The sequence below is a fragment of the Podarcis pityusensis genome (genome assembly GCF_964106645.2).
Source record: "Podarcis pityusensis genome assembly, chromosome: 9".
Lineage (NCBI taxonomy): Eukaryota > Metazoa > Chordata > Lepidosauria > Squamata > Lacertidae > Podarcis > Podarcis pityusensis.
The window spans coordinates 26,343,231-26,367,724 of record NC_138034.1 but is presented as its reverse complement, the minus strand read 5'-3'; the positions used below and the strand labels follow the sequence as shown (position 1 = coordinate 26,367,724).

Genomic DNA, 24,494 nt, shown 5'->3' with positions numbered 1-24,494 from the left:
TCCTTCACACTGTGGGAGGCAACTCTCTGATACTAGCAAGAATCTACAGTAGGCCTGTAAATTACATGGGGTTTAAGTTCCGGGGATCGCAACTAAAGCCAAAATCACATCAAAAGTCGCTGGGTTCAGTGGCAGGTGGGGATTAACAAAGTCATTTTTCCTGGAACCCTGCAACCTTTCAATTTTTTGCCATGAGCATAAGTCTGCATGTTAAGTTAAATGTGTCCAAGTTGTGGGCTTACCATACTCCAAACAAACCAGAAAGCTACCCAGAAAATACACCATCAGTAGAACTTGTGTTTCAGGTGGAAACATTATTTCCTATATCAAAGACTAATGGGAAATCGCTACGGAGTGCTAGAGTTGGCAATCAGTACAGACAGAACTTTAATTAGAAGAAGGAAGGGAATTTGACTCTATGACAGACTTACTAAACTTAAGCTGCAAATTTACCTCATTTTGTTTATATCTGGATAAAATATTCACAGAAAGGAAGTACAATGCTGAACACAGATGTAATTCAATTAATCCTTTACTTAAAGCTTTAAAAAGAGTGACATACAAGTTTCATGTCTTCCATAATCAATCAAGTAAAACATTTAAGATGATATAGTTTAAAGCTAGCACACACTGTGCTTTCTATGAAGAGAAAAAAGTCACGGAAAGGTTTAAAAGTGCTTAGTAGTTTTTTTTAAAAAAACAGTGCAACCAGAAGATGGCTTGCTCATTTGTACTTCATTCAAGAAACAGTGAAACTCTACATAAAGAACCATTCAATCAGCATAATTGTGCATATACTTCACACTGGCAGAGCTATCGAAACGTTGGTTACATTGCAAGGTCAATAAGAGAGCTTTAGTTCACATAGGCTACTCTTTTCCACACCATTGTCTAAATGTTTACTGCTTAAGACATTAAAATCACTGTCAAAATTGAGTTTAATCTACAAAAAGGAGAGCTTCATTTAATTAACAAAAGGTTTGCCAAGCTTTAACAGGAGACAATGGATAAAACCAAATGTACTGCTTAAGTTACAAGTCGTAAGGGTCAGCATAGAAAGTTGGTGGTGCTTACCTCCCGTCACCAGCATGGTTGCACCTTACAAGGAGGCAGAGAAACAAGATGGCCTGTGGAGTGCAAACACATATGGTGCTCCTGCCAGCGTGTTCACACCGCATCAGGTACGCCTTTGTCTTGCCCCTCCTGGTAAGGGTATAGCAATGCAAGGGGAGGGTCACGTAAGCACCTCTATCCCTCCATTCTGACTGCTACTGGATATATGTAATATTAAAACATTTAAAGATAACATATATCAGTATTAAGCATGGAGACCTGATCAAAAATCATTCTTGGAATGTGACACGGAAGCAGCAGCAAAGCATAAGCTCATCTGAAAGCACTCAGCCAAACAGAACCATTTCAAGAATCACCAGAAAGAAACGGAGTTGAATTGTACTGCATATTGTCACTCTACCATTTCCACAAGACCTCATAAATAATCATACTGAACACCAGCGATGTAATTCTCCTTGAAGACTGCATAAATTGACTGTGCTAAATTAAAAACAGCAGCTACACTGTAAGAAACAAAAGACTGAGCAACTAATCCAATGCAAATGTTTATTGTACAATGAAAAATGAAATGCATTTTTTTTTTACACTTTTACACTGGTCCAAAAGTGCTACAAGTCCACCCTCTACTCTTCACATCCGAACTTCAGTTGTGACTGAAGAACATAAATAAGATTTACAGTGCCACTTTTCTTATACAAATATATCATTAGCAGAAATACTGATTGGGAAGATATTATCCAACGCATATAGTAAGGATCTTGCTTGCTCAAAAAACAACAACAACAACAATAATAATAATAATCAGTGTTGTATCTGTTTGTAGTTAATATCACTTTCCAGTGTCCTTTAATCACCAACAGTGAATATTACAATACTCTTGCACAGACTTTACAGCAACCTGCAAATACATCAGAATTAATAATCTGGTGGCAAAGTGCAAATAACTTAGAGCCAGGCAGTACGAATACTAGTGGGTTTCAATCGCTGCAGGGCACCACTGGATGAGTCATAAACGGGTCTTTCACTTCTCCGACTCACGGTACTAGATGCACTGTGGCTGGATGCTCGCGAAGCACCTCCTGTGGGGAAGGACACAGAAAAGGGAGGACAGTGTTAAGGTGCTTGCATAACTCTGCCATTTTGAAAAACAAAGCCATTTAAAATCTATGCAAGCAACTCCACGTTTTGTGATCAGAAATATTGGGTTAGGGTCTTAACAATTGCAAATGTGGCTCAGCTCATGGGAAGGGGCTTTCTCCATGCCTGCTTTCTGCTGCTGTCTTCTGAACCCTCAAAAAGACACTTCTGAGAATCTAGGACATTTGGAGCAACACTTGGCTCCAACCCGTAACGTGTATTTCGCTCTTGAAATGTACCCCCACAGAATCAAGAAATCTGATTTTCCACTCCGTAAATATTCATATATTGTTTTTTTCTTTTTGTTTTCTTCTTCTCTTTTTTTTGTGTCACTTTATTTCTTTATAATGGAAAACTTTTCCATAAAATATTAACACAAAAAATAATAATCTGAAATTTAGTGCACAAGTAACCCTAACCCAAAACACTCCAGGGGACTAGAAGATGCTGAACAGTAATGCAGTACAGTAAACTCTACAAATAATCAACATTTGCTAGAAGGCTGTAATTTGGTAGTCATGTTGCCCAAAACATTTTGTTTGCAAGAAAAATCTGAGAATGGGACTTGTTCATCTCGCCATATAACTCTCAATGCATAGCTGGACATGAAGGGCGACACACACAGAGCAATGCAAGTTGCATATAGGACTAAATACTGGGCTTTAGTAATTTTCTTTTCTTTTCACACATTTGAATCATGTTGAGACTGGGGGATGAAGACATCCAGGATTATGCATGTATACTTGAAAGCATGATTCACTATTACAAAAAATACATAATGAAAAGCGCAAACTCTGCTTACGAGAAGGGCTGTGGTGGCTTAAGGCAGACTTCCCTCGCCTTGGAGAGGGAGCAGAACTGAGGTAACTCATCTGCCGCTGATAGTCCATGAGCTGTTCAGAACGCCTCATACCAGCCGTCGGTTTCACTGCTTCAAGCCTCTTCAAAAAAGCCTTAAATTTAATTTGTTAAAAATATTACTTTTTGTTTAGAGAAAACCCATAGCAGTTATCATAACTAGTTAAAGCTGAATACCATTTCTTTGCTATGATATACCGGTAATTTGTGTTAGGGAATGATGGGCAGCAGAAAAGCTTACTTTTAAAGAACTAAACCAAGCCATGTTGTTGATATAACAGTTAAATGGGAAAGTAGCACATTATGTTTCCTACCAGCCTAATTCAAACACCAACGAAAAGGCAGTGTCAAACTTTGGAGTGATTGTCGGGTTTATACATTAGATCAGCTAATGGGGTCAGATTGTGAATTTTGTTGTTTTCTGTATTGTGGCTTAAGTATCATTTACTGTCGAGGGCCAAATAGTAATCTAATCGCTGCAGTTACCACTCCTGTTGTAATTTATGTTCAGATACTCTTAAACAATATTCCTATAAGCATGGGGATTAATGGTAGGAAAGCAGAAGCTGTGAGCCCTTCTTGTTTCCAAGGTATTTTGAACTTGAAAGAATAAACACACACTATCCATTGAGCAACTGCCTGAGGGCCTCGCCACCCTTGATACATTTGAACTTATTTTTTAATAAACACCAATTTCACGAGGATCCCTATCTAGATGGCTTATACTGCCTTCCGTGTTTAGTTTTGGAAGGAAGTACTGATAGCTATTATATTCTTCATTTGTGTTGACAGTGTGTACTGTCACTCTCTGCCCCCATCTCCCTGCCCCCTGATCTTTCTTTGTTTTTCCCTTCTTTTTTATATTTGGCACTTAAATAAATGTGGTTGTTTTTTAAAAGCTCAAACTTACTCCCCCCAACAGTGCTTTATTCAAAATGGAAGTCAAATGTGAGGGAGACCACACACTGAAGCTACCAGCTACACATGAATTATGAAACAACTGGCCACTGGACTGTTGGACAGGTGTTTGGCTTTGTTTATATGATGTCTCCTCTAATTTAATTTGCAACAGAAACCAGAATTATTTTTCACAGCAGAGGCAGAAGAGTACATTTCAAATCTAAATTTAGCTTCTTTAGCTAGTTGAACTAGAAATAAAATTTCTATCTCGTACCTTAACTCCACATTTTCAGGTTTTTATCCCTGCTTCTCTAACAGAAAACCCAAAACTATCAGACACATCAATGCAATCATTTTGCTTGATGCCACTGGTGGGTCATATAAAATCTAAATATTTAGTATGGGCAAGTATGCGAGGAGATAGTGTGTTTGTGTTTCAGTGTGGTGTTGTGGAAAGGATGTCTGCCTTGGATTAGGGAGAGTCTAAGTTCAAATTCCTTCCCTGCCTAAAAGACATCTGAGTGATCTTGGGCCAGTCAAAATCTTGCAGTCAGGATTACCTCACAGAAGAAGGGGGAAAGGCAAGATAAAAATGTAATAATAAAAAAGAGGAAATGCTTTTCTAGAAGAAAATTCTCTTCAGCGGCAGCAACGTACTTCACGTTGCCAATTCTGTTTACATGTAACAGTCACAGGAAAAACAGGAAACTGGTTTTTGTCCAGTATAAACAGCTGTCTATATAAAAATGTCCAGAACACACAGAATATCCTGTATTACTTGGCACTGGTTCATTTTCCCCAATACAGATAAAAAATAAGTGCTGTTGTGAACTTTCCAGAAAAAAATGAACTGGAGCATTTCCATAAACAAATAAGGTTAATTTGCAGAGGTAATTTGCACTGGATTTCAACTCAGTTTAGCAAGTTAGCATTTTACTTCTATTTAGTAAACTTAGCTAAATACTACCCTGTATCACTGCTACTACTAAGAGTTGCACTGAAATATTCCTTAATATAAGGACAAGTTTCACTGTCATTCAACAAAAAATAAATAAATAAATAAATTTGCAGTCTGATATTTGGTTCTGAGAAGTAACAGAAGCATAGTAAAGGAAATTTTGGATTAAGGTGCTTAAAAAGTTGTCTTCATAAAACCAAGGGCAGGGGAGATAATCAATTTAGACTGAGGATTTCAAAAAAATTTTAAACTTACATTGCTATCGATGTGGTGCTTGGGGAGAGTGCAGGAAAATGTTCTTGCACTAACTGAACAAATACTTACTTTAACAATGTATTAAGGGGGAAATAGAGAGAAATGGCAAAGAAAGGGCTTTGACTATAATCTAGAGCAGTGGGGAATGTAAAAATAAAAGGTTACTTTAAAATGAAAGTGGAAATTTTACTCATACAAAAATTATGCTATAAGGTATATTATATATAACTAGTTATTTCATAATGGTCAGGAAAGAGCGTCCTGAGGCTATTACGTATCAGTTGTCAGAAAGGCTGTTTTCAGATATAACTCAGTCTAAACCATAGGTTAGCATTACAAGAGCAAGCCCCAATGACTTTTGAGATTGTTGGGTTCCTCCTTATGGCATAGTCAGAAGCTTTCACTTCCACTTTAAATTAACTGCAGTTTAGCTCATCGCCTGATCACTAAACTGTGGTTAATCTTCCTTATGATTAACTGAAACAGGCTAGCTTCATCAACCACTATTTGGCTTGTTTCAGAAAAAAAAACTCATCATTAAAATTAATTAGTTTGTCAGAGTTTGGATGACATGACAAATTGCAGTTAATCTAAAATGGAAGTGAAAGCTTCTGAACCTCTCCTCATGGCTCCAATGAGAGAAGGATGCAGGCCTGAGGCATTCTGTGGGCTGTTATCATAACACTAAACCATGGCTTAGTGTTATATCTGAACAAGGCCAGCAAATTACATTGATGCTGAACAGTCACATTGAAAGGACACCTGCCAAGTGAGGAAAAATGAAAACTTCAAAATAAGCTATAAACTTTGCTTTAACCTGTAAATGTGTTTCTATCTAGGAAGGGTAGCAGAAAACAACATGGAAGATCTGCTCCCCTACGTAGGAATGCATATAGAAAAATATGATACGAAGGAAAAAGGATTTAAAAGGATAATTGACTTTAGAATGGGACCAATGACTAAAGACAAGCTAACCATGTACCAATAACTAAATGAAGTATAAATGCAACCTGGGTAATTATAATGAAATGCTAAATAACCAAAACAGAAATTGAACACTCGGTAGTTAGAGTTCACCAAAAAAGAACCTTTTAGATCAATCTTCTGAAAGATCACTAGTTTTCGGAACAAGTGTGGTCAATCTATTTCATTTAGAGCACGAGGGATGTGGTTGCTAAAACTGGGAAATATGAGCTCAATGCAATTACAGTATATCAAAAGAACCAACAAGCAAAGAACAAATACATTTGCCTCTTGGTGAAAACATGGACAGATATTTCTGTCTATAGCTCTTAGCTGAGAATTTAAGCCCTGATGAAGAAAATGTAAATGGATTAATCTCACAGCACAAAATTCACCAAGTATGTGTATATGTCAATATATCTGATACTATGAAGAATAATGCAACTGCAGATGTGTTAAGAGGGTGTGTGGGGGAATCACAGTATCATAATGTCACCAAACCATTCTGCGATGAATTTACATCCAGAATATTTGTATGCATTTGTGGTTGCTGCACCTCAAAAGAATATAATTGAACCTGTGAAGGTTCAGAAAGAGACCAACAGAGCAATGGGATTGCAGGGTGGGGATACACAAGGAAAGGCATCAAGTGCTTAGACTTCTTAGTATAGGAATTTTAAAAATAAAATCCTGAGTATTGGAGAGACAGAGTACATTATATAATTTACTGCAAATTTAGGATTCATAAACCCTTAGCAGAGATCAGAATTCTTATGCAAAAAGCAGACAGACCATGAATCAAACTCTCTCTGTTCCTGCATGTAATAATACTTTGCAAAATTACATTATATTACTATTTGATCAGCTCTAGATAAAGACCTATTACATGGAAATGCGAGTTTCCATTTGCCTCAATATGTGTTACTATGGTTACAACAATGGTTCAATGGTAATGGAACAAGCAAAGATACAGATAATGAAACTGACTGCTAGCTATCGCCTCAATTATTTCCATTTCATTTTATGTTATGGGCTACATTCTTCGTGCTATTGACACACTATTAATGTACTCTCTTGGTACTACATAATTTGTTTTTCTTCTTCCTTGCTACCAAGATGACAGTTCAAGAACTCCTCAAGTTAACTTTCTTTTTTCCTAGGGAGTGGTAGATAGGGATCCCTCCAACCCACTCCTTATCGGAGGTGTGTAGCCCTTGTACATAGTAGGCCGCATTTCAGCCATGCAAAAGAGTCAAAAGGTTTACACACAACTGTGCATCCAGACAAATAAGGCAGCATGCACACTATTCCTTTAAAGTGTATATGAAGCACATTATTTCCCTCAAAGAATTCTGGGCGCCATTTACCCCTCACTGTGTTACAGTTCCCAACAACCCTTAAGAAACTACAGTGCCCAGAATTCTTTGAGGGAAAGAATGTGCTTTAAAGGTACAGTGTGTACGCAGCCCAAGAAGCATTATCAAAATTTAGGAACACATTCCAGCCAGGGGAAAGAAGGGCATGGAACAGGGTCAATGAGGAGGGAGATGTGACTATGGCACTGCAGCAGATAAGACTGGTGTGTTGCAACATGGTAGTGTGTACTGCAGTTGGGGGCTGGGGGTTCACTGGTTCCTTCTCTGTGTGGGTGGTATGTGGACTTCATAGTTCACACAATGGTGGGGTGTGGTTGTGTTTCAAGGGATGCTGGGGGCATGCCATTTTTATACTGCTTTTTATTTTCTGGTTGGCTGGTTTCCCCCTTTCCTCCTAGGTTGAACATGGACAGAATGTGGCGGGTGTTACAATGACGCATCTCTCCAAATCATAGCAATAGTACAATGACACTGCTCAATGACTTATTAAAGGTTGTAATAGATGCACTTAGTAGGTACAAAACTCCGCTTAATAAACGAAAGAACTTCAACTAACCAGATTCTCTCTGTCAATCCTTTGCTGCTCTCTCTGCCTGTTGATGGCACTGTGGTACATCTTGGGTGCTGGGCCTGGAGGCTTCTTCAGCGAGGCACTTTTGCTCCTGGGCTTTGCAGAGTGCTTTGTCAATTCCTTTAAGAGCCTTTGGTTCTCCCGATCAATTTGTCGAACCTCCTCATTTGTGAAAGAGTAGTTTTTCCTTGACCCTATAGAGGACTGATCCAAGACCAGCTTCTGTTGTTCTTTTTTCTCCAGCTGCAGAAAAGCTTTAAAAACAAATAAACCTTTGAGAAGCCAACATAGATGGAGGGGGTTGTATATCTTCACTTGAAATCCAGAAATATCTGAGTTTGGGTTTAACCAGCTAACTTAAGTGAGGGGGTTACCTCATTTTCAGCCTATAGCTTTTAAATGGCAACACATGCATACGTAGCAAAAGCTTACAGAAGCTTTTTTCAGCCTGGTGTCCTGTGGGTGTTGCTGCACTATGACTCCCATAATGCTCCAAACCATTGACTATGCTGGCTTGTGTTGCTGAGAGTTATAGCCCAAACACTCAGAGGGCACCAGATGCTAGCCTAGAGAGAACACAATACTGCTGCTACCATGGCACCGAAGGATATTTGCAGTGCACCCTTTTGCAATGTTATTTATCCCAGTGTGTTCAATGGCACTTAGTTTTAGAAAATTGTGCATAAGGTTGCAATATTAGGCTCCAAGTGTAAGAGGCACACCAACTCTCATTTGTTTCCAAACAAAAGAAACAGAATGCATGGAAACCATAAAAAGTCATGACATAGCACAGAAGTATACTTAAGGAGGAATCCAACACATATGTGAAGCTGGGTCTATGATGTGCATTATAATTCTTAAACATGAGCTAGGACTGGGCAATGTGAGCACTTGGCCACATCTAGAAATACATGATGAGCTAATAATATGGATAATTTTGAAAATGTACATGAAGTTAAGACAGAGTAGTCACATGTAGTCTACCCACAAGTACCACATTGGTGATCCCTGAGTTAAGATGTCCTATACTGGCAGTTGCTGTGGAAGAGTCTCTCCATACTAGGAGAACCACACTATATCAACTTACATTTCTCATCATTGGCAATATGTACACTGCTGAAAGAAACATGAGCATTAGCCAAGGACAGTATTTTTTAGAGTTTCAAACACCAGATACTTTGTTCTTCGACCTTGTGTGCTATTGAGTTAGGCACAGAGGTGTGGTTAAGCAACCCAAAGTGACATGGCAAAGGGTCTACAAATAGCACACAATATTTAAACAAACATTTATCAACATTTGCCTTGCATTTTTCATTCTAGGGATTGTGGGATTTCATTTCCATGATTCAACTTCTAGCACTGTAGGAAGTATACCGTCTCTGAGCAAAAGCCTTGACTACTGATGATTTCAGGAATGCTTAGGTCATCTTCAAGGAAGTATCTTGCCTACTTCTAACCTATGATTCTACCACATATGAAGAAAGGAAACTGTTGCTTTCTGCTGAATGGATATGAGACTGCTCAACTAATCTGTTTACAGTAGGCAGAGTTTATTTCAGAGGCCTCTGGCACAGATACATATCTTCTACCAGTAACATTTTGCTGTTTAGTTTATCAAAAGTAAACCATGGACTGGAATTTAAAATCAAATGCTTCCCAATTTGCAGCAAAGCAGACAACTGTGCAACTGATGATAGCCTTAAGCTGTGTGTCTTGGGAAGGCAACTCCCTTGTAAGTGTAACAAAAACCCACAGTGATGTTAGAGAGCCTGAAATTATTGAACAAGTTTGATTTGTCTTTAGGGACTTAAATGGCAAGAGTAAAAGCAGACAGAAGGTGGTACATAAATTTTAAATCTTAATTAGGTTCAAAACCTACAGAAATCAAGGAAACATATGGTGTGTTGAATGGTGTGTTCAGAAACTCTGCATGGATAGGGACCTCCATTACTCTTAGTTAAGTTTCTACATGACTCTCCAAAACCTTACACTGGGTGACCAAGACTGAAATAATAAGCAGTATGATAAACTGCAAACAGTAACTAGGAAAATATGTTTTGGGAAAGGGCTACTCAGTTTGTGGAAAGAGAGAGACATTTTAGCTGTAGGGGTATGCAACTATTTAACAAAACATTTAGCTATTCTCAATGTTTTTAGAGGTTGTAAATATAATTTATTTTATGTTGCGCTGTTTTGCTGCTTAGTTGATTGCCACCCCTGGGCTATGTTGAGAGGAAAGGTGGAACAGAAACATAATAAATAATGATGATGATGATGATGATAAGGTAAAAAAAGGTAAAGGTAAATGATCCCTGGATGGTTATGTCTACTATGGGGTATGGCACTCGTCTTGCTTCAGGCCAAGCTGGCATTTGTCCACGGACAGCTTTCTTGGTCATGTGGCAAGCATGACTAAACTGCTTCTGGCGCAACGGAACACCATGACGGAAACCAGAGCACACGGAGACACCGTTTACCTTCCCGCCACAGCGGTACCTATTTATCTACTTGCACTGGCATGCTTTCAAACTGCTAGGTTGATAAGTAATTATAAGCCAGGATTCAGAAATAAACCTAAAAGGAAAAGCCAATGCATATGGAGAAGAGAGCTAGTTGTTCCATCCTAATACCCATCTTCGCTTGGGGCGAAATACCAAGAACTGGCAGAAGAGTTGCAGCTAGGGGAACAGTGTCATGAGATGCATACAGTGAAGAAAGGGAATGATTTATTTCCAGCAAAATCACAAAAACTGATAAAAGAGTTTTCCCAAAATTAATAAAAGGTGCTCTCACACTACTTAGTACTGAATTTCATGCCAGTGTGAAATTAAACTCAGTTAAAAGTGTTACTCTTCTATGTGCTCAGTTTCTCCCAATATATTAGTATACAATTCTAAGTTACCAGTATTCCACCTGTACTTCAGTTAAATATGACAGGTTTGATTCGAAGGTGCCCTTCTACTCACAGAAAACTGTTTTGTATCTGGCAGTGGAGTGCTAGGTAAGGTAAGTGAAATTACATCAAAAGATTACATTATGCCTGCATGATAGTTTGTGACTTGGCCAACAAAAAGATGTGGATGAAACACACAAGTCCAAAGAACCTTTGTGCACAGAGGGCCAGTTGTGTGGCTATTTAGCCAGTGACAACCTTTACATGCTCTGTTCTAATGCTTTACATATTGGAATGTGGCAAAACAGCTATTAAATATTGCATATTAAAGAGTCACTTACACATCTCAACCCTTCATTGCTTGAAGCTTCTACATAGATAATTTCTTCTAAATTAGAGTGCTTTAGTTCTCTGCAATGGATAAAGCACCCCAGTCTTGCTCTATCATACAGTCCCTATGGAGGACAGTTAAAAATGTATTGTTTAATACTGAAACACAAGGTCACCTTAGGAAATGAAGTGAAATCTTAAAACTCCTAGATTAGCAGATTAAAATGATTGTTGCTAGATATAATATACAGTGAAGTTGTGCAAGACTAATCTTCCCTACACCTCACTGAGAACAGTTAAAAATGTGCATATTGCGAACACCTGGCTTCTGCTTCATAAGCAATGCCATCATAAACAAAGGTAAAACAAATGTCCTAAGGCACAAGAAGGGAGTTTTCCACTTCTGGCCCCCCTCTTACAAATAAGATAGGAGTGCTTTCATATAGCCAAAAAATGTGCTTCTATCACCACAATTACTATAGATTCATTAAGAGAAGTGCTAATTTTCTAGAAAAAGAGGTGCTGGAATTCATCATGAACACTTTCCTCCTCCTCTTAGAATGGCTATGGAGTCCACCTGAGAGGTGCCGGAACTAAGTTCCAGTGAGTTCCGGCTGAAAAAAGCCCTGATTAAGGGATTGTTGATTTGTTACCTGGCACCAGGTTTTCTCCTTTCAGCATGGGTAGAAGTTAACAATCTGGAACAGGGATAAGGAACCTGTGGTCCTCCAGATATTTTTTGGCTATAGCTCTCATCATCCCTTACCAGGGATGGTGGTTAGGGATAAAGGAGACGAGTCCAGCAACAAATAATCTGCATGAACATCAGCACAGAGCTTAAGAGCGGTATTCAAGACTGTCTGATTTAGGTGCACCAAGGAATCAAGCCCCAGGCATGTTCTTTGGCAACTTTCGCAAAATGGTCACAAATGAGAAAATATTTTGGGTGGTATTTGTAAACCAATACCAGTTGGTTTGGCAGTTTGGGATATACAGTACTTAATGTAATCAGTTAAAACTTTATCAGGGTGATCATGTTGAACTTAAAAGGGACTTCACTATCAAATATATTTTATGTATATAATCCCCCCCCCCAAAAGTACAATTGTGAGATAATCAAAACAAAGATATCTTACAAATTGTATTGGAAAGCTAAAAAATGGCAATTGATGCCATGGATATTAGCTATGCCCACCCAGGATAAATACATCTATGTATCTCAACTATAAGACAATCTACCAATCTATAAGCCAAAACCAATCTACAGTTCTTCCTGCCCAACCCGCTTCTGCAGGTAAGACACTGGAACCAAGACTATGACATCAGACTACCATGAACAACTTCACATATCCTTAGAATATTGCACCTATCCATGGATTGCAAAATCCTTCTGGAGACAATCCTGGCTTAAAACCAGAGCTTACATATAACATATGTATACATATTTTTATTAAATAGGTAGTCTATGGCAGCACCCAGACTGTTTCCAGGATTAGGATGAAACTATGTGCTAGGTGCTGTACAAAATAAATGTAGATTGATTTTGACTACAGAAATGTTTAGTTACATATTCCAAGTCATGTTTAACATATTGCCCATTAAAGTAACCTCTCTTTGATGCTGCCCCTTAAAGTTTAAATTCATCTCTCTAATTTCTGCCTACAGCACTCACCTATTTTCTGCCAGCAAATTCCTGAAACCTGGGATGTTTCATCACATTGATCTATATCAAGTCTAATTGTATGGAGAAATCCTCTTTCCTGCTGTTCAACTCTTGAAACACTTCTGATGCTGCAATGATTACTGCCAGGATGTCATAATACAGAATCTGCTTACATGACATCAGCAGTGCGTCATAATAGATTGGCACCGGACATCTCATATCAGAGCAGTGTAATCAAATGATAGAAAGCATTCAACAAACTACATATATTTGTATTAATACCAGAATCCTCAGCTCCAGCCAATAACCGTTCCACAACGTTTGAAGTCATACTGGTGTTATCTCTAGACTGGTTACATTCTTAACTTTTTAAAAACTTTTCTAAAACAAGAGGACATGCCTATGTGATCATCACCTGAGGCCCTTCTTTGTGTGTCTCCTCTGCAAAAGGTCTGGAGGGCAGCAATATGAGAACAGGCCTTTTCTGTGGTGGCTCCCCTCTTGTGGAATGTTCTCCCCAGGGAGGCTCACCTGCCGCCTTCATTACCTATCTTCAGGTTCCAGGCAAAAACAACCCTCCTCTCCCAGGCCTTTGGCTAATTAAGCAATCTATGGCCTTTTAAACTGTGCATGTAGGTGGGGTGTTATTGTTCTTATTTATGTTATAGGTATGTAGTTTTTTGTTTTTATATTGTAAATCATCCTGTGATCTTTAGATTAAGTTCGGTAAAAAAAAAATTAATAGCTAATTATTTATTTATGCTAAATTCTACAGCTTAGCTGCATTTAACTTGTAAAGAGAGCGCAGGACACATAATTCCTCCCATTAAAAAATTAATAGCTAATGATTTATTTATTTATGCTAAATTCTGCAGCTTAGCTGTATTTAACTTGTAAAGAGAGCGCAGGACACATAATTCCTCCCATTCTTTTGCAAAACTGGGCTGTACTTGCTCTTCCGAATGAGTTATAATGTGGAAAGTGTCCTCTCTGGGTGGGCTGAAATCTGTGGTTTATTGTGCTAATTTCTATTGTTTATTGTTTTGTGTACAAGGGAGACTTCCGTTCCCTATCATGCATTGACGTGCATGTCCAATTGAGTCAATACAAGTTAAGAAACTGTAATGAGCTACTGAGAAGTAAAGCAGCCTCTTCCGCTAATTGACCCAGAGCTCTGTGTTCAGAGAGCTCCAATTGCATTCTAAGACAGGCTTCCTCAACCTCGTCCCTCCAGATGTTTTGAGACTACAATTCCCATCATACCTGACCACTGGTCGTGCTAGCTAGGGACCATGGGAGTTGTAGGCCAAAAACATCTGGAGGGCTGAGGTTGAGGAAGCCTGTTCTAAGAGTCCTATTCTAACTCACTTATGCTCAGAGACAGACAAATGGCTCCCTTCATCTACAGAACATTTTTATATTTGCATTACAAAAACTGGAGGCTAAACAGGAGGCTAAAACAGCGTGGTCTTTGCACTGTGTAAATATGTGACATGAAAAAAGGTACGCAAAAGGAGAAGTTGGGCCGCAAGGAAAAAAACTCCAAAGTCTGTATTTGGGCAATACCTTTATTAGGTCAACCCAAATGCCACAAATTAGAAGGCAGGAACTCTATATTAGGCTAGATGGCAAACAGAGCAAGGGGGGAGGCGGAGAAGGGAAAAGTTGGATGACAGATGGAGTCTGCATCTGATCACAATCTCAAGATGCAATGTGAGAGAAGAAAGCAGACATTAAAATGAGGTTTCAGGTTGTCTCTGGGGCTGCTGGCAAGAAAGAAAATAAAATTCTCTTCACCTGAGAAAAGATGCATACATTATCAAGGCTCTTCTGGAGTGTTTAACAGTTAAAGAACATACCCTTTCATAAACCAAATTACCAGTGATGCAAGAACAGAAGAAATATTACCTTGAAAATAAGTCTATCCAGAATTCAAGTGCAAGAGGATGAATAAGTATTTATCATTATCAAAGGATATGAATAGTGTTCTAGCATCACATTTTAAAGCAATGATGATCTGAGATCTTTTCAGTCTTGATCTGATAAAATATCTTTAAACATTCAAAAACCATGATTAAGCTAATGTGTGCTCCCATTCTACATCAAAGTGACTTAAACGGTTAATAATCCATATTTATTTTTTTGGTGATGTTGAGTTTCTTTTTATATATCATATATTTTCAAGAATTAATTGGAATACCCTCCCCTCGCTCTTTTGATTTATCACCCTCTTTCAAAAGTGCCTGAAAAATGTAACATTCAGTTTACGACTGAAGTACGTAATTTTGTGTTGCTAATATCAGATACTATTTCCCCAAGACTGACACCTGGATAGTTCCTGCAGAGGAAAGGCATGTGTGAACTTATGTGCAACTGAGGACACTTCTGAACAGCAGAGTTTCATACACATGACAATTTTATATGCTTGGATTATCAATTTCTGCCCTGCAGGAGGAGATCAGCACACATTTCCTCTACTTCATACCAGTGAATTTAGTACATTGTGTTCAAACAGTTCTCAGGCAGCATCTAGACTTTTGATCACGTCTTCCCAAGGAGTACAACTACTAAACTTCTATTGCAGTAAAGAAGGGAAGTTTTACAGAGTCCTGGAGTTTTCCCATATTCACGGTTTGCCCTCTAAAACAATACCTCTAGTTGATTTTCAGAATAGTTGCTACCATGGGTGCAATACTTTGGCAAATTTAAGACAGGGAGATAAAAAGTCTTGAAGGCTCTGTATGGGTTGAGAGAGTTTGAGTCCAACAGAGCATTGATGCTTTAGGCTAGAAGGTAATTGATGCTTTCTTTTCCTTTTTTACATGGAAAGGTGTTTGGATGTGTTTACCAGAACCACAAACTAATAGACAAGCATATGCTGAATTCCTGTTTCATTATTAATTTGATAATTGTAATGATCACCTCATAATAACAAGTAAAGCCACCTTAATTAAATACATAGCATTGAGTCATCACTGATTATTGCCTCTCAGTAATTTATTCAACAATGAACCTCTGCTAGGAGAGAAAAGGTTGACATGTATAAGCTACAAGCATCCTAACATCTGAAAACTGCCACTTGAAAATAATAACTTATTTTCCTATAAGTATACATTGAGTGTCCATTGTTATGATGAACCATGAGATCTGGTTGTTGCTGTGGGGCGAAAGTGAGTAGAAGGAAAATTGGGTTGGGAGTGCCTTGGTGAACTAGGATCACCACACCCGGTTTATCTTTCAGGAGATAACCAAGTTTCCCCAGTCCCCCTTGAATGTGATTTTTTTGGCTGGGCCGTAGCAGCTCTGCTGGAAAAAAAAAGTGTCTTCCATTGACTGCCTCTTTAGTTTCTAAGCTGTCCACAGAATTTGGCTGCAAATTTCAGGTTCTCTTTTCAACTACAAACCTTAGCTAGCAATGTACTATTTAAACACATACATACATAGAATCAAGAGTCTGCTTCAGAGGTTATATGTTGTCATTTATGCTACTGTGGCCATGCAGATTTTTACTACTACTCTGAATTCAAAAATATATCCAGTGGAATCAATGGTGACCTTTTGAGCTTGTTGCACAGATGAGCCGGGCAGACCCAGATTCAAACACCCACTCAATCACTAAGCACCGTGGGGAAACCTTGGTCCTGTAATTATTTATCAGCCTAACCTCCATAGCAACTTATATGCGTTGATGGAAGTATAAAATGGACAGGGAAAACTCTGTGTCCTTCCTTGAGTTCATTGGAGAGAAGGCACAATATAAATGTAATAAACAGAAATAAATTGAAAAGACATTTATCGTGTATAGAGTGCAGTCTATCTAAATAATAACTTTACCAAACAAATATTTTTGTTAACAATTGCTGTTCCATAGAACTCAAGGGAAAAACTGAAAATGTTTATCCAGATCTGAAAGAACAGCAGAGACACACATATTATATCAGAATGTTATTATTTTGAGAGCAAATCCCATATTTTTAAAGTTAAGAAAATGTCACCTTTCAAAAGATGATTCAAGTCCACAGCCTCCTGCAGGACCTTTTGATGACATTTGTGATCCAAGTTGGGTTCTAAGGAGAAACAGAAATTCAGTCAGGGCTTGTAATTGTTCTCCTCAAAAGTGTAAAGCTTTTTGCACCTCATGCTTACCATATAACTCCTGGCTCACATTTTCTTGTCTTTTAACCTTTAGTTTCTTATCATTAGATGCTGCAAGTTCAAAAGACTGGATGGGACTGATGTCTGGAGTTGACAGAGGAGTCACATCAGTCACAGTATCTTCAGACTCTTCTGCATAGTCACCGAGCTTAGGTTTTACTTCCACCGATTTAATTCCTGGGCTGGGTTTTTCTCTCAGAGAAAGAAGCGCCAAGTTACATTTGCTTTTCTTTTTTGAAGAAGAGCAGGATGAGTCTGACAAGCAACCATCTGAATCTGAGCAGTCTGTATCAGAACTACAGGATAGGCAATGTGAGGAGGAGGAAGACGAGGAGGAACTGACTGCAATATTCTTGCTAACCTTTGCACTATTAGACTGCTTAGACAACTTAAGTCTAACCCTCTGGTTTCTGCTGTCATCGCTACTGTCTTCTTCATCTGTATAGTAGTTTTCCTCAGATGCTTTAACTATTTGGTCAACTTGAGAGGAAATATTTTTTCCATGCGTTCCTTTACCTTGTGCTGAAATCCTACCAGATGTACTTGCCTTTTCTGAATTTAGAGAAGCTAACGACAACACAGCATTTTCAGGATCACAAGCACCATTGTTTAATTCCTCCCCCTCCTGAGTTTCTGTATCTTTATTTGCTTTGTCTTCTTCCTCAGTACAGTTATCCTCCACCACTTTGGTTTCCATGTTCAAGCCAGGTTTGCCTGTAATTGTATCTTCTGTTTGTGTGTGCTCACCATTTGCCTTCTCATCTGTTTTTGTTGTTGCTCCTTTCCTCGCCGCATCTTCTTCAAAGTCACTATCGAAGAAAGAGTGATCCACTTCACAGTCTGACACATCTTCATACATACGGTCCATGATCAAAAAAAGGTGCTGAAATGCGGTTCCTGCAAATGGAACACCAGAATTACTAACTGAGAAATTTAAAAAATATAGGTTCAAAACCCACTCTACAACTACAAGTCAATCAGTCAATCTCCTTTATTGGCATAGAAAAAGTGCATTCTATACATGGATCAGAACACAATACAGTTAACAAAACATAGTAGGAGATACTTTAGGATAAAGCTGTCCAAACATTGTGAGGTATGAAAATGGCTCTTGGGACCTATGGTGATGTAATTTCATGGCGTCACTCAAACATTTTGCCACATACTCCACAACGTCATTACTACAATTGTTCAGCAGATAGAAAACCCTGGAAGAGCCAGTGTGATAAATCCCCTCCTTCAATAAGGGGGCCAAATACTTATCATATATTTTTGCATAAAATGGCCAATAAAACAAAACGTGTGTGATGCATTCAACCTGTTTTGTGCCAGAAGGGCAGTATCAGAGTATGGGATTTTCAAAAATCTACCTTGCAAAACTGCAGATGATAAGACATTAAATCTTGCGAGGGAAAGAGCTCTGAGTAGGTGGGGATTGTAAAGCTGGTGTAAATATGAAATGTCCTGGCCAAAGAGGGTGGAATTCCCAACCCCAATGGGGAACAGGGTTTATTGGCTGTGCAACTAAGGGTTTGGAATTCAATCTCCAGGATTCTGCGCTTGATTGTCTAGAATGCTTCCAATTGTGGGAGCATAAGCAGCAACTCAAGTGATAGGCCACAGGTTCTGATTTCGCTTTCAATGTGACCTAACCATTTGGAGTGGTGGGATTCTGCAAGCATGCGGAAAGTTAAAGAAGAAGGATTGGATATGAAACGTAGGTGGAGCTAGAGGTCTTATAGAGCTACTTAAGTTTGCATCCCTGTATCTCTGCCCAACTTTAAGTCTATGCAGAATGTTAATCATTTATCTTTTTTAAAAAGACAATAATGATCCTAGAGGGGATTTTGTTGCTTCTTTTCCCACCATTTCATAAGGAAATTTGATATTGCATGGAATTGCTTGTTTCTGTTCTGAGCTTAACATTTTCATATAATCTAAAGGTGCACAAAACCTTACCACGCTGAATTGACAGCTCCTGGCAAAGTCTCACATAGAAAGCCACTAAAATGCTTCCATAGGAAGCTCAAGGAAATGCAACATAGAAAAATACAATTTTTAAAATGTCTGATAATTGCCACCGTTGCTTCCTGAGTATCATTGTTGAAAGCGAGGGAGGATGCAGAGAACATTTCACAGATGCATGTGATGCCGACTGTGTGTACGCAGAAGGCAAGCACGCTGGCAGGCATGCAACACTGATCCGGACTATTCTAGTCATGGGAAGTATGTTTTACAGTGGGAGTGGGGTACCTGTGCTCCCAATGTTGTTGGACTACATCACCCCTGACCACTGGCAATGGTGGATGGGGCTGATGGGTGGTGGAGTCCAACAAATATCGTATTTACTCGAGTCTAATGCGCCATCAATCTAATGCGCACCTCAATTTTCACAACATAATTTGGCCAAAATAGGTGAGTATTAGATTTGAGTAAATACGGTATATTGTTATAGACTAAGGGGTATTCCTCCTAAACCTTAGGAATGAATAAATGTTAGGATTTTGATTAATTGGGATACGGATTAAGACACAAACTTCCCACTGCTCGGCAGTGGGAGGGGCAGGCACCCAGTTTTTGTAACAATATGAAAGGCTAGGTAAAGGTAAAGGGACCCCTGACCATTAGGTCCAGTCGTGACCGACTCTGGGGTTGTGGTGCTCATCTCGCTTTATTGGCTGAGGGAGCCGGTGTACAGCTTCCGGGTCATGTGGCCAGCATGACTAAGCCACTTCTGGCGAACCAGAGCAGTGCACGGAAACACCGTTTACCTTCCTACTGGAGCGGTACCTATTTATCTACTTGCACTTTGATGTGCTTTCGAACTGCTAGGTTGGCAGGAGAAGGGACCAAGCAATGGGAGCTCACCCCGCCACGGGGATTTGAACCGCCAACCTTCTGATCGGCAAAGCCACTTCCGGCCTGCCCAGGAGGTGGGGTTGCGGGCTTCACGCCCACCCCCCACGTGAGCGGGGGCTGGTTTCAGCCCCCGCGAGAGCAGGGGGTCTGCCCTATTTAGGGCCGGCACGGAGGGGGCTCGCCCTCTTTTCGCCGGCTAGCCCCCACGTCAAGAGGATGTGTGTGGGGGGAGGAACGCCATCACCTCCCCCCAGTGAGCGAAGGGTGGTCCGTTAAAGGACTCCGGGGGGCATGGCCCTGTCCGAAGCCCATGGAGGTGTGGGCCAAAGGCACGCCCCCGAGCGGTGACCCGGGGGAGCTCCTAGTCGACGTGCCTTGGCAGGTGACTCCCCCGATATAGTGTTAACCCTTCCCCGTGTCTCCAGCAAATGGGCTGGAGCCGGATAGTCGTTAGGACCAATGCCTAAGCCAATGCCTCTCATTCCTGAATTCAATAAAGTTGTGGCCTAATTCGCCCATTTAACCTTAAGCTATGGTGTCTCGTGTCTTTATTTATCCTGGTGGGGGGCGGGAACTCGCCACGCAAAGCCACTTCCGGCCTGCCCAGGAGGTGGGGTTGCGGGCTTCACGCCCACCCCCCACGTGAGCGGGGGCTGGTTTCAGCCCCCGCGAGAGCAGGAGGTCTGCCCTATTTAGGGCCGGCACGGAGGGGGCTCGCCCTCTTTTCGCCGGCTAGCCCCCACGTCTTCCCACCCTCCCTCCCTTTAGGTGGGCTTTAGGTAGGTCTCTGACTTTGCTATGGACTTCGGTCTGTTGCCACATGGGGCATGGTAGGAATTTTTCCCAATTGGCAATTTACAGCCATTTGGTTTTTCGCCTACCTCGTAGCAACTCGTCACAACTCTTCGGCATTGGCAGTAGGCATTGGTAAGAAGGGGTTAAGAGGATGTGGGGGGGGAGGAACGCCATCACCTCCCCCCAGTGAGCGAAGGGTGGTCCGTTAAAGGACTCCGGGGGGGCGTGGCCCTGTCCGAAGCCTATGGAGGTGTGGGCCAAAGGCACGCCCCCGAGCGGTGACCCGGGGGAGCTCCTAGTCAACGTGCCTTGGCAGGTGACTCCCCCGATATAGTGTTAACCCTTCCCCGTGTCTCCAGCAAATGGGCTGCAGCCGGATAGTCGTTAGGACCAATGCCTAAGCCAATGCCTCTCATTCCTGAATTCAATAAAGTTGTGGCCTAATTCGCCCATTTAACCTTAAGCTATGGTGTCTCGTGTCTTTATTTATCCTGGTGGGGGGCGGGAACTCGCCACGCAAATCCTAGGCTCTGTGGTTTAACCCACAGCGCCACCCGCATCCCTCACAGGTTGTCTAATCCTGCTTTACAGAAAGAAAGGATCCATATTAACAGATGCTGTAAAGCTCTGCCACTCTCTTATCTTACCACTACAGGTATCTATGTATTGAGGTAAACAAAAGGAAGCAGGCTCCAGCCTGCCTGGATACCGCTTTATTTGATCTGGACTCCCTGGCCCATGGCAAAGAAAAATGAAGAAGGTGGTAGAATGATCTATACCACTTCAGACTGTTGGTGAGGTGGATGCATTGCTTTTTAATTTAAAAAAATAAAATAAAATCTCCCTACATGTAGAAAGCTAGCACAGTAAAGAGAAGCCTGGGCTAGAATCATTGTCTCCTATGTGCTTCCCTGCCTCACTTCTACTTGCAGGGAGGCATGTGTATGTTTAACATTATGAAGGATTCAAAACAGACTTCCTCCCCACGATCACTTGCATCTGAAGCAGTACACCCCAACCTATCCAGCTTGAGCATTCTGCTACCTATCTAGATCAGGTCCACCCCAAAATGCAGGAAGCCCACCGCTCCTTTGCCTGCACAAAGCGAAGTTTAACACTGGAAGATGGCATCAGGCTCACTCTTCTAAAAGGCATAAGCATTCCCCATTCGGGGTAGATCTCAAACACCACGTGCCCTCCCCAGTCACAGCCAAACAGGCTCCGGCTGCCTAGGAAGACATCTGTCAAGAGCGCGGTTTCCTCCCTCCGGAGTCGTGACCGCGATGCGTCAGGGCGCAATGGGAGCGACTATAATCGCGCGCAACTTGCCCCCCCTCCCGCAACGACCTTTGCTGGCGACAAAAGCCCGCCCGCCCGTCAAGCCGAAGCCTAATGATAATTATTGCAGCGACATTGCACGCAGGATTAACTAAGGAGCTCCTCGAAAAGGCGAAGGAGGCTGCATATAGGCTAGCCACGCGCAGAAAATTGGTTGCATGCAGACGGGGTCGGACGGAGGGCAAACCCCTTCCTCTCCTCGATTGGAAAAAGCCAGACCCCCCCCCCCCCCGCCACTACGGCCAATGCTTCTCCGATACGTCGGAGGGAACGCCGGCACACGCCCGCCACCTTCCCGCTTTGTTGTGGTTACACAGCCCGCGGCGAGGCGTTGGAGGGCGGCGGGTCGGCGCTCTGCAGCAGCGGCTCCGCCGACACCCACCTCCCTGCGGGAGGGCGAGCAGCCTGGGGCAAGCAAGGCTCGGGTACTCACCGCAGGCCGGGCGGGCAGAAGGCGTCGCTAGCGCTCCGGCGCTTGGAGGCCCCTTCGGAGAGCGCTTCTCGCCTCGCGCTCTCCACCAAGCCAGGCTTCTCCCGCCCGGCCTTGTGTTTGCGTAACCACGGGAAGGGCGGGATTGGGGAGAGGAGGGGAAAGAGGCTGCTTCCGTCTCCGCGTGGGCATGTGTAATAGTTCCCTTTCCAATGCAGCAGGTGGAAGCCTTGAGCTCGCTCGCTTTGCCTCGGGGGCCGCCGTTTTAGAGGCGCTTGCCAAGGTGTCCCCTCAGGCTGCCAGCAGACTCCTCGGCTAATTTTGGATGCGCCGGCAGGCTAGCTAGGCGGCCGTAGCCGCTTACTCTCTAGCTAAGGTCAAATCTTCGTCTGATAAATGGTAGCGACTGGCAATGCCGCAAATAGAGCATGTAATCCCCGCAGATTAGACGGGGATCTCGGATCTTTTTGCCTTTTCTGTCGCCATCACCCAGCGTCAAGAGAGCCCCTTAAAGGTGTGCTATAAACATTAAAAGCTTCCTCCTCCTTCGATGGCTCCTTCACGAGGCTGCTCAAAGGGTTTTGTAAATAAGATCTGCTACAATCAGTGTAAATAATGCGATCTCTTGGTTCTCAAATTCCTCGTGGCATCTACACAACCGTTGCCTTAAACTTCCCTTTCAAGTGAGTTATGGCTGACTGAGTGTTTAAGTTGCATTCCCAAAAGCGTTAAGGAGTAGTCTTAATATGGTCACTAATTTGGGGTTAAGTCTCATTAAGAAGTGGAATCTTCCGATTAAACGTGCAAACCCCTGTGTTGCAAGGCTACTGTTCAATACACGCTTATCACTCAATCCCATTGTTTTGATTTCTGAGGAAATGCATAGGATCATGGTGCAAGTCTCATTTAATTTAACAGCCGTTAGGGTTACAGCCTGAAGCAGGATCTAGGCATATTTACTTGAGAATAAGGTCCACATTATATTCATTGGTTATATAAAATAATTAGCAATAATTATCAAATGTAAGGTCCCACACTTAGGCAGGAATAAGCAGCTGCACAAATATAAAATGGGCGACACTCTGGCCTGCCAGTAGTAAATGTGGTTCTTAGTAGACCACAAGCTTAACATGGGACAACAGTGTGATGCAGCACCCCCCCCCCCAAAAAAAGCAAAATTAAAAAAAAAACTAATGCTATTCTAGATTACATCAACAGAAGACCCAACTTGAAAGAAATGAGATGCCAGCTAAAGATCAGGAAGAACTTTCTGACGGCAATGGTAGCCAACCCACAAGGGATACAGGGCTAGGTGGACGAGTGGACAATCATTATCTCCAGGATGTTTCTAACATGAAACGTTAACTGCCCCCCCCCCCCACCATGGTATAGCAGAAGCCTTGCTATGCTTGCATGAATTTGCAGACTGCTACGGTAATAGAGATAAGAATATACCAGTTTAGCAAATTACAGGAAATGTGACCTTTTAGGGTTTGGAAAGTACATAGGTACTGTAACAACAGAGCATGACAGGAAGCTAGGTGGCTTTCCAAAACCATATATGAAACTGCTAATGCAAGCACGGAACAAACATGAGAGCCCCCACAAGTGGCGAGAAGATCAGAGCTTAGCATGCGCTTGTCTGTGCAGAACTTTAGCCACTTAGTAAGCTTTTAGGGACGCGGGTGGCACTCTGGGTTAAACCACAGAGTCTAGGACTTGCCAACCAGAAGGTTGGCGGTTTGAATCCCCGCGACAGGGTGAGCTCCCGTTGCTCCTGCCAACCTAGCAGTTCGAAAGCATGCCAAAGTGCAAGTAGATAAATAGGTACCGCTCTGGCAGGAAGGTAAATGGCGTTTCTGTGTGCTGCTCTGGTTCGCCAGAAGCGGCTTAGTCATGCTGGCCACATGACCTGGAAGCTGTACGCTGGCTCCCTCGG

The 24,494-nt window shown here is 41.6% G+C and overlaps 1 protein-coding gene across 1 annotated transcript; it reads right to left on the bottom strand.

The window, feature by feature from the left end:
- Window positions 1-1,606: 1,606 nt before the first annotated feature.
- On the bottom strand, window positions 1,607-22,708 carry CFAP97 (cilia and flagella associated protein 97). The gene is made up of 6 exons (XM_081022158.1): window positions 22,559-22,708; window positions 17,125-18,030; window positions 16,974-17,045; window positions 8,078-8,346; window positions 3,014-3,164; window positions 1,607-2,153 (listed from the first exon to the last, which is right to left on the bottom strand). The coding sequence occupies exons 2-6, from the start codon at window positions 17,999-18,001 to the stop codon at window positions 2,020-2,022; spliced, it is 1,503 nt and encodes a 500-aa protein (XP_080878284.1). The 5' UTR covers window positions 18,002-18,030; window positions 22,559-22,708; the 3' UTR covers window positions 1,607-2,019.
- Between the last annotated feature and the right edge of the window lie 1,786 nt (window positions 22,709-24,494).

Coding starts and splice junctions, on each gene's coding strand:
- CFAP97 (XM_081022158.1), bottom strand. CDS start 18,001: ATGGACCGTATGTATGAAGATGTGTCAGACTGTGAAGTGGATCACTCT. Junction 17,046..17,124: donor TGTGAGCCAGGAGTTATATG/GTAAGCATGAGG, acceptor GTTTCTCCTTAG/AACCCAACTTGGATCACAAA. Junction 3,165..8,077: donor GGATTGACAGAGAGAATCTG/GTTAGTTGAAGT, acceptor ATTAAATTTAAG/GCTTTTTTGAAGAGGCTTGA.